General features: G+C 44.8%; 1 protein-coding gene across 2 annotated transcripts in view; it reads left to right on the top strand.

Moving 5' to 3' along the window:
* Window positions 1-14602, top strand: part of nudt14 (nudix (nucleoside diphosphate linked moiety X)-type motif 14) — a 161916-nt gene that overhangs the window by 134922 nt on the left and 12392 nt on the right. For both annotated transcript variants that reach the window (XM_063045447.1, XM_063045458.1), the window contains one exon: window positions 10406-10655. In XM_063045447.1, coding sequence (XP_062901517.1) covers window positions 10406-10655 — 250 coding nt within the window. The remainder of the gene's footprint in view (window positions 1-10405; window positions 10656-14602) is intronic.

The raw sequence follows: 14602 nt of genomic DNA, 5'->3' as shown, positions 1-14602 counted from the left end.
AAGAATTCCCATCTAAACGAGAAAATGGAAAGCCATCAAATCATCATAGTAATGAATTATCTGCATACATTTCTAAAGTAAAGGTCTGGAAAGACAACCTTATTAAATTCTTTGAAGAATAAACAGTCAAGATGTTGCCTAGCTGTGAAGTCTGTCAAAGTTGGTTGCTAGTTGCTCAGTCTGTCGTTTTTTAGGTTTGTACGGACGGTTTAATGGATTCGTGCAGGGAGTTAGAGGACAGGTTAGAGAACAGAGGTAGGCAACCTTAAGCACAAATGATTTTCTAGCATGCGTTATTCATTAATTTGAGGCAAAACATAACTAGATATATTTAAATGGATAATTCCTATATTTCAAGTTTTTAATGGCATTTATCTGGCCCACTATCCACTCATCAATACACGATACGGCCCACAGAGGCAAAAAGGTTGCCAAACCCTGGGTTAGAATTTAAGGACAAGAGGAAGGGGGAGTTAGAAGTCAGAAGCAGTAAATGAAGAGTCAGGGTAGGAGTCACAGTCTGAGTTGGAACACTCCATGGTCAAAGGTTAGTAATCCCATGGAAAGATGTCAAGTCAGCAGGAGTTGACATGAAGACCAGTAGTCAATAATTGAGGTCAACAGGCCCTGTGGAAAAGGGTCAGTGACCCTCCCCACCCCCCCCAGGAAGGCAAGTCCTGGGGTCAGAGGTCCATGCAAGTCCAGAGTTCAGGATCCCAAAATCGTCTTGTCCTGGGGTCAACTCTGGAGGTCAAAGCCCGGAGGTAGAGTCTGGAAATCTAGATCTAAACCCCAAGATCAGTGTGTCCATAAGTCAGAGACCTGATGTCTGTGTTTCTACCAGTCTGAGCCAGGGCCGACCTCACAGGTCGACAAGTCCCATGTTTGAAGGCCTGTGATTCAAAGCCCCATGATTAGCAAGTTCTGCAATTATTGCCAAAGATTGAAGACCGAAGTCAAGACCCGAAGGTCAAGATCCTAGGGTTGGCATGTCTGGAAGTTAAATGCCCAGAGGCAGCCTGTCCTGGGGTTGGGGATCTGTCTTTCTGTGTCAGTTGGTATGTGGTTGGGAGGGAGAAAGGCTTTATATTGCTGTTGTTTTGTTTTATTCCTGTGTTGTGTTGTTGCTTATGTTGTTCTGCTGAACATTGTGAGCTTGCTACGTTGCTGAAAGAATATGTGGCGACACTTGCAGTTAGCCCCAGCACATCCTTAGATTGCATTGGTCGTTAAAACAAACAACACATTTCACTATATTTTTCAATGTACATGTGATTAATAAACCCAATCTAATCTGTAATGAGACAATGATGGGCTTTTAATGAAAGGCGTCTGTAATTTTAAAGCCAAGGCAATGAGCAGGTAACAAGCAGAGGACATTAATACAAAAGCTTCTTTCTCTATCGGACAGTGGCAAGTCGTCACCATCAGACTTATATACAAATATTAGCAGCTTTGGATGAACAAACACAAAATGCTGGAGGAACTCAGCAGGTCAGGCAGCATCTATGGAGACTTTTCAGGCTGAGACCTTCATTAGGACTCTTCATTGGAACAGCTCAGTATTCGATGAGCTGGCTGGATAACTGCTGCAAAGGGTGGAGATGAAAGTTAGCAAGAGATTAATCTCACTGCCTACCCCTTAGTTTGGTGGGGTACTAGCAGCAGAAGAGTGCATGCCTGTGTTTAGGCTTGGTGGAATGAATCACAGAGTGCAAACAGCTACTATTTGCAAATGTGTTCGGACGTGCAATCAAGAGATTGCAGAAGTAGACTGACTACGTTGGTTACAGTGCTCTACCGTTCAACACAGTCACGGCTGATATAACAGAACATGTAGAACAATAGTTTGAAGTTCAATTCCAATGTCATCTGTAAGGGCTCTGTACTTATTTCCTATGAAATTCATGGGTGTTCTCCGGGTCCTCCAGTTTCCTCCCACACTCCAAAGACATACCGATTAATTGGTCTTTATAAGTTGTCCTGTGATTAGGCTAGCGTTAAATGGGGTTGCTGAGCGGTACAGCTCAAAGGGCCAGAAAGGACAATTCTGTACTGTATCTCTAAATAAATGAATACAGGCCCTTCAGCCTACAATATCTGTGCCAACCGTGATACTAAATGACACCGTTTCCCTCCATTCCCTGCATGTTTCCTGCTTGGAGCAGCATGCTAAACCCATTTCCCTGCATTTGGCCCACATCCTCCACATTCTTCATATCCATGTACCTACCTATATATAGGATGGCACAGTAGCATAGCGGCTAGTGTGATGGTTACAGTGGCAGCAACCGGGTTCTGTACCAGCCACGGTCTGTAAAGTGTTTGTATGTTCTCCCCGTGACCACGTGGGAATCCTGCCGCATTCCAAAGGGTTGAGGTTAGTAATTTGTTGGAATGTTATATTGGTGCCAGAAGGACAGCAATACTCAAAGGCTGCTCCCTGCACGTCCTCAGACCGTGTTCCTTGTTGACGCAAAAGACACATTTCACTGTATGTTTCAACGTACACGTGACAAATAAAGTTAATCCTTAATCTGTTCACGTAAATGGGTTCAGTATTGTCACATGTACAGAGGTACAGTGAAAAGCTTTGTTTTGCATACCATCCATACAGATAATTTCATCACATCAGTGCATTAAGGTAATACAAGGGAAAAGCTATAACAGAATGAAGAATAAAGAGTTACGGTTACAGGGAGAGTGCAGTGCAGGTATACAAATAAAGTGTAAGGGCCGTGAGCAAGTAACTTGTGAGGTCTATAGTGGGGATTCTTTAATATATCTAAATGCTTGTTAAATGTCACTATCATGTCTGCTTCCACAACCGCCACCCCTGGCAACCCCTTCCAGGCACCTATCTCTCTCTATGTAAACAAATCTGCCCCACACATCTCACTTAAGCTTTTCTCCTCTCCTTCCTCCTGTACAGGACATTGGTAAGGCCACACATGGAATATTCCATTTTGGTCACTCTGCTACAGGAAAGCTATTATCAAACTGGAAAGAGTGCAGAAAAGATTTACCAGGATGTTGCCAGGACTTGAGGGACTAAGTTGGAGAGATTGGACAAGCTAGGACTTTATTCCTCTGAGTGTAGGAGTCTGAGAGGTGATCGAACAGAGATGTACAGAATCACGAGCGGCGTAGATAGGGTGAATACAATCTCTTTCCCAGAGTTGGTGAACCAAGAGCTAGAGGGCATGGGTTTAAGGTGAAAGGTGAAACATTTAAAAGGAACCCAAGGGACCACTTTTTTACATAAATGGTGGTATCTATGTGGAACGAGCTGCCATAGGAAGTGGTTGACGCAAGTGCAAAAGCTTTAAGAAGTCAGTTGGACAGCTACGTGGATTAGAAAGGATACAAAGGTTATGAGCCAAGCACTAGCAAATGGAACTGGTTTGGATGGGCCAGCTTAGTCGGTACGGAGCAGCTGAGCTGAAGGCCCTTTTTCCATGTTGTGTGAGTCTAGGATTCTCACCTTGAACTTGTGCTCTTTACTATTTGACATTTCTGCCCTAGGAATAAGACTCTAACTAAGTACCTTATCTATGCCTTATAATTATATAAACCTCTAACAGGTCTCCCCTCAGTCTCCAATGCTCCAGAGGAAACAATCCAAGTGTAAATGCCTGTAAGAAAATGAATCAAATGGTATGATATGGTGACAAATACATACTTTGATAATAAACTTACTTTGCAGTTTGCTGAACCCCTCTTCCACCCCAGTATCCTGATCCCACCTACCCCCTTATTCCTGGATCGCTCGTCTGACACTGGTATCTCCTGACAGAAGCAATGCCCAGGGCACCAATTGTATGTGTACAGCTATCAGTACTCGGTGTATTTCTTGCCTCTACTGGCCCAGAGACTCATTTATTCTGTGATCACAAAATCCTTTTTGACAAAGTATTTAATTGAAATGCATTCAAGTGCCTGATTTCATTTCCAATTGTACCGTTTTTTTTGATTAGTCTTTGCTTCACTATTATGTGTAAACTAGTTTAGTTAAACATACACCAGGATAAATTGCTTTGATCACTGAAGCATTGGTTCAGTCAGCACTGATTGTGGCTAATCTTTGGATTGATCTAATAGCAAGCAGCAGCTGGAATCAGTCTGTTACTATTCTCTTTAGCCAGTTACATCTTATTGTGATGATGGTGTCTGCAGGACAGATGAGGGTTCTCTGTTGAGCAGCTGTAGGGGAGAAGGCATCACCAGCTGACACCAACTTTAATATCAGATTTGCCACCTTCTCCTGTCTTCCCACCTTAGAGTTTCAAGGTTCAAAGGTTCATTTTATTATCCAAGTGTATTTGCAGAATACAACTCTCGGTTCATCTTCTCCAGATAGCCATGAAATACAGAAAAACCACAGAAGTCATTGAAAGACATCAGTCCCCTTCCCACACGAAAAAGAAACAGAACTCACAAACCCCAACTCCCCCAACACCCCCATACAAAACTTAACAGATCACCAGCCAGACATAGCAGTTAAAACATCAACCCCCTAAACCCCAAGTCTCTCCCGCGCAAATAAAAACAGTTGACAATAACATCAAACCCCAACTTCTCATGCACACAAAAAACTAACAGATCTCTCACATGTAAGAACACCAAGACTCAATTCCCCAACCGCTCTCTCACTCAAAAAAGTAGCATATCACCCACCTGTCAGTCAACAACAGGTAAGAAAACATAGAAAAACTGAAGACCAATATGAGCTACAGTCCACACCAATAGTCATATATGTCTTGGAATTTCCAAACCATCCTCCATCAGTATTGTGGAGAGTGACAACTCAAACTCAGGTCGTGGGGAGCGACCACCGACCCGTGGCCTCCGACCCAACCCATGAAGAGCAACTGCTGACCTGACATGGCCTCCCAACCTCTAGCCACTTGGAATATTATGTTCAGGTCTAGTCACCTCACTACAGGAAGGATGTAGATACTATACAGAGAGTGCAGAGGAGATTTGCAAGAATGTTGCCGGGATTGGAGAGCATGCCCTATGAGAATAGGTTGAGTGAACTCAGCCTTTTCTCCTTGGAGTGACAGAGGATGAGAGGTGACTTGATAGAGGAGTATAAGATGATGAGAGGCATCGATCACGTGGATAGCCAGAGGCTTTTTCCCAGGGCTGAAATGGCTAACACAAGGGGGCATAGCTTTAAGGTGCTTGGAAGGAGATACAAGGGGGATGTCAGAGGTAAGATTTTCACACAGAGAGTAGTGGGTGTGTGGTATGCACTGCCAGCAATGGTGGTGAAGGTGGGTACAATAGGGTCTTTTAAGAGACTCTTAGATAGGTACATGGAGCTTAGAAAAATCGAGGGCTATGCGGTAGGGTTATTCCAGGCAGTTTCTAGAGTAGGTTACATGGTCAGCACAACATTGTGGGCTGAAGGGCCTGTAATGTGCTGCAGATTTCTATGTTCTATGAAGAGTGATTGCCAACCTGACATATACACAAGGACATGTATGCATCAGCACAAGGAAAAGCTTATTTGCAGCAGAGTCACAACATTCACAAGAGAAATATAAATGAACGAAAATTAATGAGATAATGATCCCAGGAATGAAAGGGTTAACATATGAGGAGCATTTGTTGGCCCTGGGCCTGTACTCTGGGAGATTAGAAGAATGATGGAAATCTCATATTGAAAGGCCTAGATAGAGTGGGTGTGGAGAGGATGTATCCTGTAGTTGGGGAGTCTAGGACCAGAAGGCACAGCTTCAGAATACAAGAATGTCCCTTTAGAAAAGTAATGAGGAGGAACTTCTTTAGCCAATGGCTCTAGCGAATCTGTGGAATTCATTATTACAGATGTCCATTTAGGCCAAATCATTGGGTATCACGCTAATGCAAGGTATAGGTGAAACCAGGTGAGGGGGAAGATGGGTGGGTGGGGGGGGTGGAGAATAAAGTGAGAAGTTGGGAGGTGATAGGTGGGAAAGGTAAAGGGGTGAAGAAGAAGGAATCTGATAGGAGAGGAAAGTAAACCACGGGAGAAAGGAAAGAAGGAAGGGCACCAGGGAGAGGTGATAGGTGAGGAGAAGAGAATAGGTAAGAGGGGAGCCAGAATGGGGATTGGAAGAAGAGGAAAGGTGGAAGGGAGGAGTTACCAGAAGATTGAGAAATCGATGTTTGTGCCATCAGGTTGGAAGCTAATCAGGCGGAATATGAGGTGTTGCTCCTCCAACCTGAGAGTGGCCTTATTGTGACAGTAGAGAATGCCATGGACTAACATGTCAGATTTGTAATGGGGACTGGAATTAAAATAGTTGGCCGCCAGGAAATCTTGCCTGTTGGATTGGAGCAAAGGTGCATGACAAAGCAGTCCCCCAATCTACCTCAACTCTCACCAATGCAGAGCAGGTTGTATCAGGAGCACCAGATACAGGAGATGATCCCAACATATTCGCAGTTGAAGTTTTACCTTACCTGGAGGTGAGGGCAGGCATAGCACTTCTTCTGCTTGTAGGAATAAATGCCAGCAGGAATATTAGTGGGGAGTGACAAATGGACAATGGAATTATGGAGAGAGTGATCCCTGTGGAAAACACAGAGTGGTGAAGTGTTAAAGATGTGTTTAGTGGAATGATGGTGGAGAATGATGTGCTGGGGTGGTAGGTAAGGACAAGAGGCACTCTATCCCTGTTAAGGCAGTGGGAAGATGAGGTGAGGGCAATTGTCCAGGAAATAGAGGTACAGGTGAGGGCAGCATTAATGGTGGAGGAAGAGAAACCCCGTTCTTTGAAGAAGGAGGACTCCTCTGATGTTCTGGAAAGGAAAGCCTCATCCTGGGAACAGATGTAGTGGAGACAAAGGAATGGTGACAGGGTGGAAAGAAGTACAGTCAAGGTAGCTATGAGAGATGATAGGTTTATAAAAGGTACCAGTAAGCACTTTTTCCCCAGAGATGGAGACAGATCAAAGAAGGGGAGAAAGGTATCAGAAATGGACCAAGTGAATTTAAGAGCAGGATGGAAGTTGGAGGCAAACTTAATGAAATTGATGAGCAAAGCATGGGTGCATGAAGCAGCACCAGTGCAGTCATCAATGTAGCACGGAATGACTGTTCCATAAAGCCATTGAAAAGGCAGGCATAGCTGGGCAACACACTCAAAATGCTGGAGGAACTCGGCAGGTCAGACAGTATCCATGGAAATGAATAAATAGTTGACATTTCAGGCCAAGACCCTTCATCAGAATTTGAAAGGAAGGAGAAGATGCCAGAATAAAAAGGTGGGGGAAGAGAATAAGGACAAGCAAGAAGATGATAGGTGAAGCCAATTAGGTAGGTGCAAGATGATAAGTGAAAGAGGCAGTGCTGGAGAAACTAATAGAGGAAAATGGACCATATGGGAAAGTGTAGAAGGAGGGGCACCAGGGGAGGTGTTCGGTAGGTAAGGAGAAGAGGTAAGAGGCCAGAGTGGAGAATAGAAGAAGAGGGAAGGGGAGGGAAAAATTACCGAAGGAGAATTCAATGTTCGTGCCATCAGGTTGGAGCCTACCTAGATAGAATATGAAGTGTTGCTCCTCCACCCTGAGAGTGACATCATTGTGACAGTAAAGGAGGCCATGAGCTGACATGTTCGAATGGGAATGAGGATAGGAATTAAAGTGGTTGGTCACCAGGAAATTCCACTTTTTGCAGATGGAGCTAAGGTGCTTGACAAAGCGGTCGCCCAGTTTACATTGGGTCTCGCCATTGTAATAGAGGCCGCATTGGGAGCTCCGGATACAATAGATGATCCCAACAGATTCGCAGATGAACTGTCGCCTCACCTGGAAGGACTATTTGGGGCCCTGAGTAGAGGTGAGGGTGTAGGTGAACTGGCAGGTGTAGCATTTCTGTCATTTGCAGGGAGATGTGGCAGGAAGGAGATTAATGGGGAGGGATGAAGAGACAAGGGAGGTATGGAGGGAGCGATCCCTGCGAAAAGTGGAGAGTGGGGGGGGGCACGGTGTGGGAAGAAAAGATGTGCGGATGCAGAGGTTCTTGGGGTGGTAGGTGAGGACAAGAGGAATTCTATCCCTGTTAAGGTGGAAGAAGTTGGAGTGAATGTGGATATTTGGGAACTGGAGGGGATGAGGGTGAGGCCAGTGTTAATGGTGGAGGAAGGAAACCCCTGTTTTTTTTTGAAGAAGGACATCTCTGATGTCCCTGGAAAGAAAAGCTGGGGCCCATGCATGTGCCCATGGCTGCACCTTAGATTTGGAGAAATTGGGAGGAGCCAAAAGAGAAATTGTTGTGGGTGAGGGGGACTTTGGGTATGTTGTCGAGAAAGAAACAGAAAGCTGTAATAAGGTCTTCTTGATGGGGGATAGAGACTGCATATCAATTCTCGCTGATTTGATTTGACACAGAATGCATTTCATTGTATGTTTTGATGTTCATGTAACAAATAACGCTAATCTTTATATTTAAAGCTGAGGTTGAAAAGTACTTATTATCACGTTTATCAAAGTTTTAATTGTCACATGTACATAAAAACATACAGTGAAATGCTCCCTCCGCAATTCCCTTGTCCGTTCATTGCTCCTCCCTCATCTCCCTCCAGACATTTATCTCTACAAGCGGCTTAAGGGCTACACCTGCCCATTCACCTCCTCCCTCTTCTCCGTTCAGGGCCCCAAGCAGACCTTCCATGTGAGGCTACACTTCACCTGTGAATCTGCTGGGGTTGTCTATTGTGTCTGGTGCTCCCAAAGCAGCCTCCTCTACATTGGTGGGACCCATCGTAAATTGGAGGACTGCTTCATCAAGCACCTCTGCACCATTTGCCACTAGTGGGACTACCCGGTAGCCAAACATTTTAATTCCCATTTTCATTCCAACATGTTGATCCATGGCATCCTCTTGTGCCAAGATGAGGCCATCCTCGGGGTGGAGGAGCAATACCTTATATTCCCTCTGGGTACCCTCCAACTTGATGGCATGAATATTGATTTCTCCTTCTGGTGAACAAATTCCCCTACCCCCCCCCCCTCTATTCACCACTTTGACCTTCCACTTCTTCTCACCTGCCTATCACTTAACCCTGGGTGCCTTCCCTCTTCCATTTCTTCTTCTCCTATTGTCCACTCGCTTCTCCTATCAGATTCCTCTGTCTCTAGCTTTTGACTTTTCCCGCCCAGCTGGCTTCACCCATCATCTCCAGCTAACTTCTTTCCCCTCCTCCCACCTTTTTATTCTGGCATCTTTCCCCTTCCTTCTCAGTTATGAAGCCTTTGCCTGAAATATTGCCTGTCTACCCTTTTCCATTGATACAGCCTGACCTGCTGAGTTCCTCCAGCACTTTGTGTGTGTTGCTTTGGATATGCAGCATCTGCAGATTTTGTCATGCTCGTGAAATGCTTCGTTTGTATCAATGTTCAACACAGTCCAAGGATGTGCTGGGTGCAGGCCACAAGTGTTGCCATGCTTCTGGCACCAATGTAGCATGTCTACAACTTACTAACTCTGACCCATATGTCTTTAAGAATGTGGGAGGAAACTGGAAATGCGGTACGTGCAAACTGTTTACAGACAGAGGTGGGAATTGAACCCCGATCGCTGATCACTGGTGCTGTAAAGCATTATGTGAACCACTACACTACTATGCTGTATGCTAATTAGTAGGGGAATCAAAAGTTACTGGGAGAAGGCAGGAGAATGGGGTTGAGAAGGAAAATAAATCAGCCATGATTGAATGACACACCAAACTTACTGGGCCATATGGCCCAATTCTGCACTTATGTCTCAGGTAAGGTTTCGAAGGATAGGGGATCAAATGCAGACAACTGGGAAGGGCTAGGGTAAGCAACTTGGTCAGGAAGGGCTGGATGGGCCAAAGGGCCTTTTTTCACACTACGTGACTCGAATTCAATTCATTGTACCTGTTCTGGCTCCTAGAAAGTACTATTAAATTATATTCAATTTGTCCATGCCAACCAAGAGCTATCCCCATTTGCCCACATCCCTCTAAACTTTGTGTATCTGTGAACCTGTCCAATTATCTATCAAAAACTCATTGCTTCCTTCAGTGCTGTAAGATGCTCAGCTTTGGGTTGCAGGTAGCATAGCAGTGAGCATAACACTTTGGAGCACCAGCAATCCGAAGATCAGAGTTCAATTCCTGCTGCTGCCTGCGAGGAGTTTGTATGTTCTACCCGTGTTTGATGGGCTTCCTTCCACATTCCAAAGATGTATGGGTTAAGTTTAGTAAGTTGTGGACGTTCTATGTTGGTGCCAGATGCATGTTGACACTTGCGGGCTATCCCCAGCACATCCTTAGAATGTGTTGGTCATTGACACAAATGATGTATTGCATTGTATATTTCGATGTGCTCATGACAAATAAAGCTAATCTGTAAAATATATTTAATCTTTGTGCATCTTTGTTTCCAGCTGTCTATGCGTGCGAGTGTGCAAGGCAAGGTATACTGCCCATGGTCGATGCAGTGTCCATGGATGCAGATCCCCAGGCCCGTGTGCCAGTGCAGCCTTTACCTGCCTCTGCTGGAATCACATACGAGCTTTGTGCCGGAATTGTTGACAAGCCGGGACTTTCACTGGAGGAAACAGTCAAGGAAGAGATCCAGGAGGAATGTGGCTACAGGGTGCCATTAGAAAGCCTACAGAAGATTACCTCGTACAGGTGAGCACTTTTTGTCGGTAGTGGTGATATCCAGTGATTGGCTTCAGTTTCCTTCTTTGCTTCCTGAGAGAACGTGAAAGGAAGTGCTGCTAGTGGGGCAATTGAATTGATGGCGATTGGTCAATGGTGTGGGGCTTTCCCTAGAGGTCATACGTTGATGGTGAATGGTGAAATATTTAAGGGGAGCCTGAGGAGACACTTCTTCACTCAGAGGGTGGTGCAAGTTTAGAATGAGCTGCCAGCGGAAGAGTGAACGCAAGATTGATTGGAACATTTAAGAGAAGTTTGGAGAACTACGTCAACACATGGATGGGAGGGGTATGGGGAGCTATGGTCTAGGTGCGGGTCAATGGGACTAGGCAGAATAACAGTTTGGCATGGACTAGATGGGCTGAAGGACTTGTTTCTGTGCTGTAGTGCTCTATGACTCCATTATTCTGTCATTAGAGACCACTGAGAAATATTTCCCCCCACAGACACATTATTTATACGGTATGTTCTCCCTGTCATACAGCACACTGTGTGTGTTGTACTTAGGTGTATGATATCTCTCTCTGAAGTGTCTTCTGTCGGAATGTTAAGTAGGTTAAGACTGTGTTAAGCTAAGATTGAAGTCAGTTGTACTGAGGTGACATGTGTGAATGGAGTAAAGGCAGCTGATTGGCTCTGCCCCTGTTGTCATGGTGGTTACCGTAGAGTATGTTTAAATTGGTCAGTGCAGGGTTGGCTGCCCATTGGTAGAGACTTGGTTGCTAGGGGACTGTTTATTGTTTTGCCTAGGGTTTTGTTAGTGTGTAGGTGAAGGGCGAGCAGACAGCTGCTACTGTCTAAGGCACCAGCAGCATTCATCCTTATGCAGGGAACAAATGGCAGTGCTTTGTGCTGTAAGGTGTCTACACCTGATTCCAGTGTTCTCAGTAATACACTGCCTCCCGTTGCCTTCAACATCAGTAAAAACTTCAATTTATGTGCTGTGTTCTTGCATCCCCTCTAGGGCACCACAAAACTTTTTGTAGGCATTGAAATACTTTAGAAATGGCTTCTAACCAGAGACTGAAGGTTCGGGCCCGATGTCTGCGAGTCTGAGAGTCCGGGGCCAAGGACTGGAGGCCTGGAGGTGGCTTGTCCTAGGGTTGGAGGCCTGTCTGAGTGGATGGGTGGCAGGGTTGGAAAGGGGCTAGTTTTGCCATTGACTTGTTGCTATTGCTGTTACTGTTTGTGTTGTTCTGCTGAATTCTGTGGGCATACTGTGTTGGTACTGGAATATGTTGCGAGCTGCTCCCAACACGTTCTTGGGTGTGTTAGCTATTAACGCAGATGGCACATTTGATTGTATGCTTCAATGTACATGTGATAAATAAATCTAAAACTGATAGTTTTGAGTGAGAAATACTGTAAATCAGGACACAGTGGGGGGGGGCACGAGATTGGGGAATGTTCTTCACATCCCTGGGGGTATAGCAATATCCTTTGGTTGACATGATTGACAGGATGGCACTGTTTCCTCAGTGCCACTCCATCGTGGGCATGAGGTTCCCCACCATTTTCAAAAGGCAATGCCTCACAAAGGCGACATCCATCCCCATGGACCCTCACTGACTTGGACTTGACCTCTTCTCATTACTAATGTCAGGGAGGAGATAAACAGACAACATGTTAGGAACAAGAGAAAATCTGCAGATACTGGAAATCCAAGAAACACACACAAAATGCTGGAGGAACTCAGCAGGCCAGGCAGCATCTATGGAAAAGAGTACAGTCGACGTTTTGGGTTGAACTTCTTTCCCTTTGCCATCAGATTTCTGAATAGTCCATGAACCCATGAACACTGCCTCTCTATTTTGCTCTGTAGGCACCACAATCTTTGTTTATGTATGTTTTTTGTAGATTCTATTGTATTTCTTTATTTTTCCTGTAAATACCTGCAAGAAAATGAATCTTAAGGTAGTATGTGGTAACATATACATACTTTGATAATAAATTTATTATCAAAGCAGGGTAGCATAGCAGTTGGCATTATGCTATTACAAGCGCCCGAGATTAGCGATCAGGGGTCATTTCCCTTTGCTGGCTGAAAGAGTTTGTACGTTCTCCCTGTGACTGAGTGGTATTCTTTCAGGTGCTCCAGTTTCTTCCAGAACCATACGGTTGAGGTTAGAAAGTTGTAAGCATGCTATGTTAGCGCCAGAAGCATGGCGACACTTGTGGGCTGCTCCCAACATATCTTCACTGATTTGATTTGATGCAAATGACATATTTCACTGTACGTTTTGATGTACATGTGACAAATAAAGCTAATCTCTAATCTTTAAATTTACTTTGAACTTTTGAACTTTGAAGATGCCTGCAACTCTGCAACCTTGTCTCTCTTTTACTTTTGGGAAAAGATACAGGAGCTTGAAGTTCTGGACGACTTGACTCAAGAACAGCTTTTTCCCCGCTGTGATCAGACTCCCGAACCAATCATCCCCTCACATCCCCAGAGTGCCATTTAACACCAGCAGTGGGTTTCAGTCCTCCCTGTTACACACTCTTCCCTCCCTGCCCCTGTTTTAACCCCGTTCCCCCCACCCCTCCATCCCTACCCTTGTATCCAGCTGCATAGAATTCTCTGAAGTAAGCGGGCCTCCTGATCTTTCGCGGCCAGTGCCGCCCTGCTCACAGAGTGCATTGGTTCCAGTCACCGCTCTCTGTCTACAAGCATGAACATGCCGACACAGTTAACCATCACAAGCTGTCAGGCTTCAGTGAAAACGTTGTGAGTAATTGAGGGGAACCGTGGCCAAGTTTCTCGCAGAGAAGCTCTCCCGTTTCCAGCTCTTTTCCAACCGCAGTCACACCTAAACTCAACTGCAGAGACTTTGCAGAAGTATTTTCTGGAGGGAAAGTGGATCTGATCAGTCGGCAGGGCAGGGGATGCGTGGATGTGGCCAGCACAGGTGTGGGACTGGTGGGGATTTGATGTGAGGAAATCTAATCTTGTGCCAGGTTACGTGGACAAGCTGGAGTTCAGGGGTCAGACTGCTTCTATCGAGAGGCATCGAGGAATCGACACTATAAACTGCCTCCACCCCACATTCTTTATATTGTGCTGTTACTGACCAATTTCCTTTCTATGGATTTCAACAGCTCATTTTGTTTCGTGTTAATTAAACTTCACTGGAGCAGCTGTCCAGACTTCGTAATTGCAGATTGCAACATTTACTGTCAGGAATAATAAATCATGAAGTGTCTGATTGAATTCTTTGAGGTAGTGAAGAAACTTATAGACAGGCACACAGATGATAGAAAATAGAGGGTTACGTAGGAGAGAAGTGTTAGATTGATCTTAGGTTAAAAGTTCAGCACAACATAATGGGCCAAAGGGCCCGTACTATGCTGTAGTGTTCTGTGTTCAATATTCAAACAGCCTCTTCTGTCTGTCTTCCCCCATCAATCTTTCTCTTTCAGTTTCACCACTTTTCTGTTATGGGAGTCTTTCTCAGAGTTTTTTTCCCCAGAGAGGGGTGCTAATAACAAGGGGCCACACTTTTAAGATCAGAGATGAGAGATTTAACATTGAACATTACAGCACAGTACTGGCCTTTTGGCCCATGATGTTGTACTGATCTTTTAAGTTACTCTAAATTCAGGCTTTGAGACTTTGTAACCAAGATTGCGAATGATATGAAGATAGGTAGAGGGGCAGGTAGTGTTGAGGAAGCATGGAGTCTGCGGAAGGACCTAGACTAGGAAAATGGGCAAAGAAGTGGCAGAAGGAATAGTGTAGAGAAGTGTATGGTCATGCACTTTGGTAGAAGGAATAAAAGCATAGACTATTTTCTAAATGGGGAGAAAATTCAGAAATTAGAGGTGAGATTTGGGAGTCCTCGTGCAGGATTCCCTAAAAGTTAATTTGCAAGTTGGATTGATGGTGAGGAAGACAAATGCAATGATTCATTCATTTC

This window comes from Mobula hypostoma, chromosome 1 (genome assembly GCF_963921235.1).
Source record: "Mobula hypostoma chromosome 1, sMobHyp1.1, whole genome shotgun sequence".
Taxonomy (NCBI): domain Eukaryota; kingdom Metazoa; phylum Chordata; class Chondrichthyes; order Myliobatiformes; family Myliobatidae; genus Mobula; species Mobula hypostoma.
Note: the sequence above shows the minus strand (reverse complement) of the source record. Positions and strands in the feature narration are given on the sequence as shown.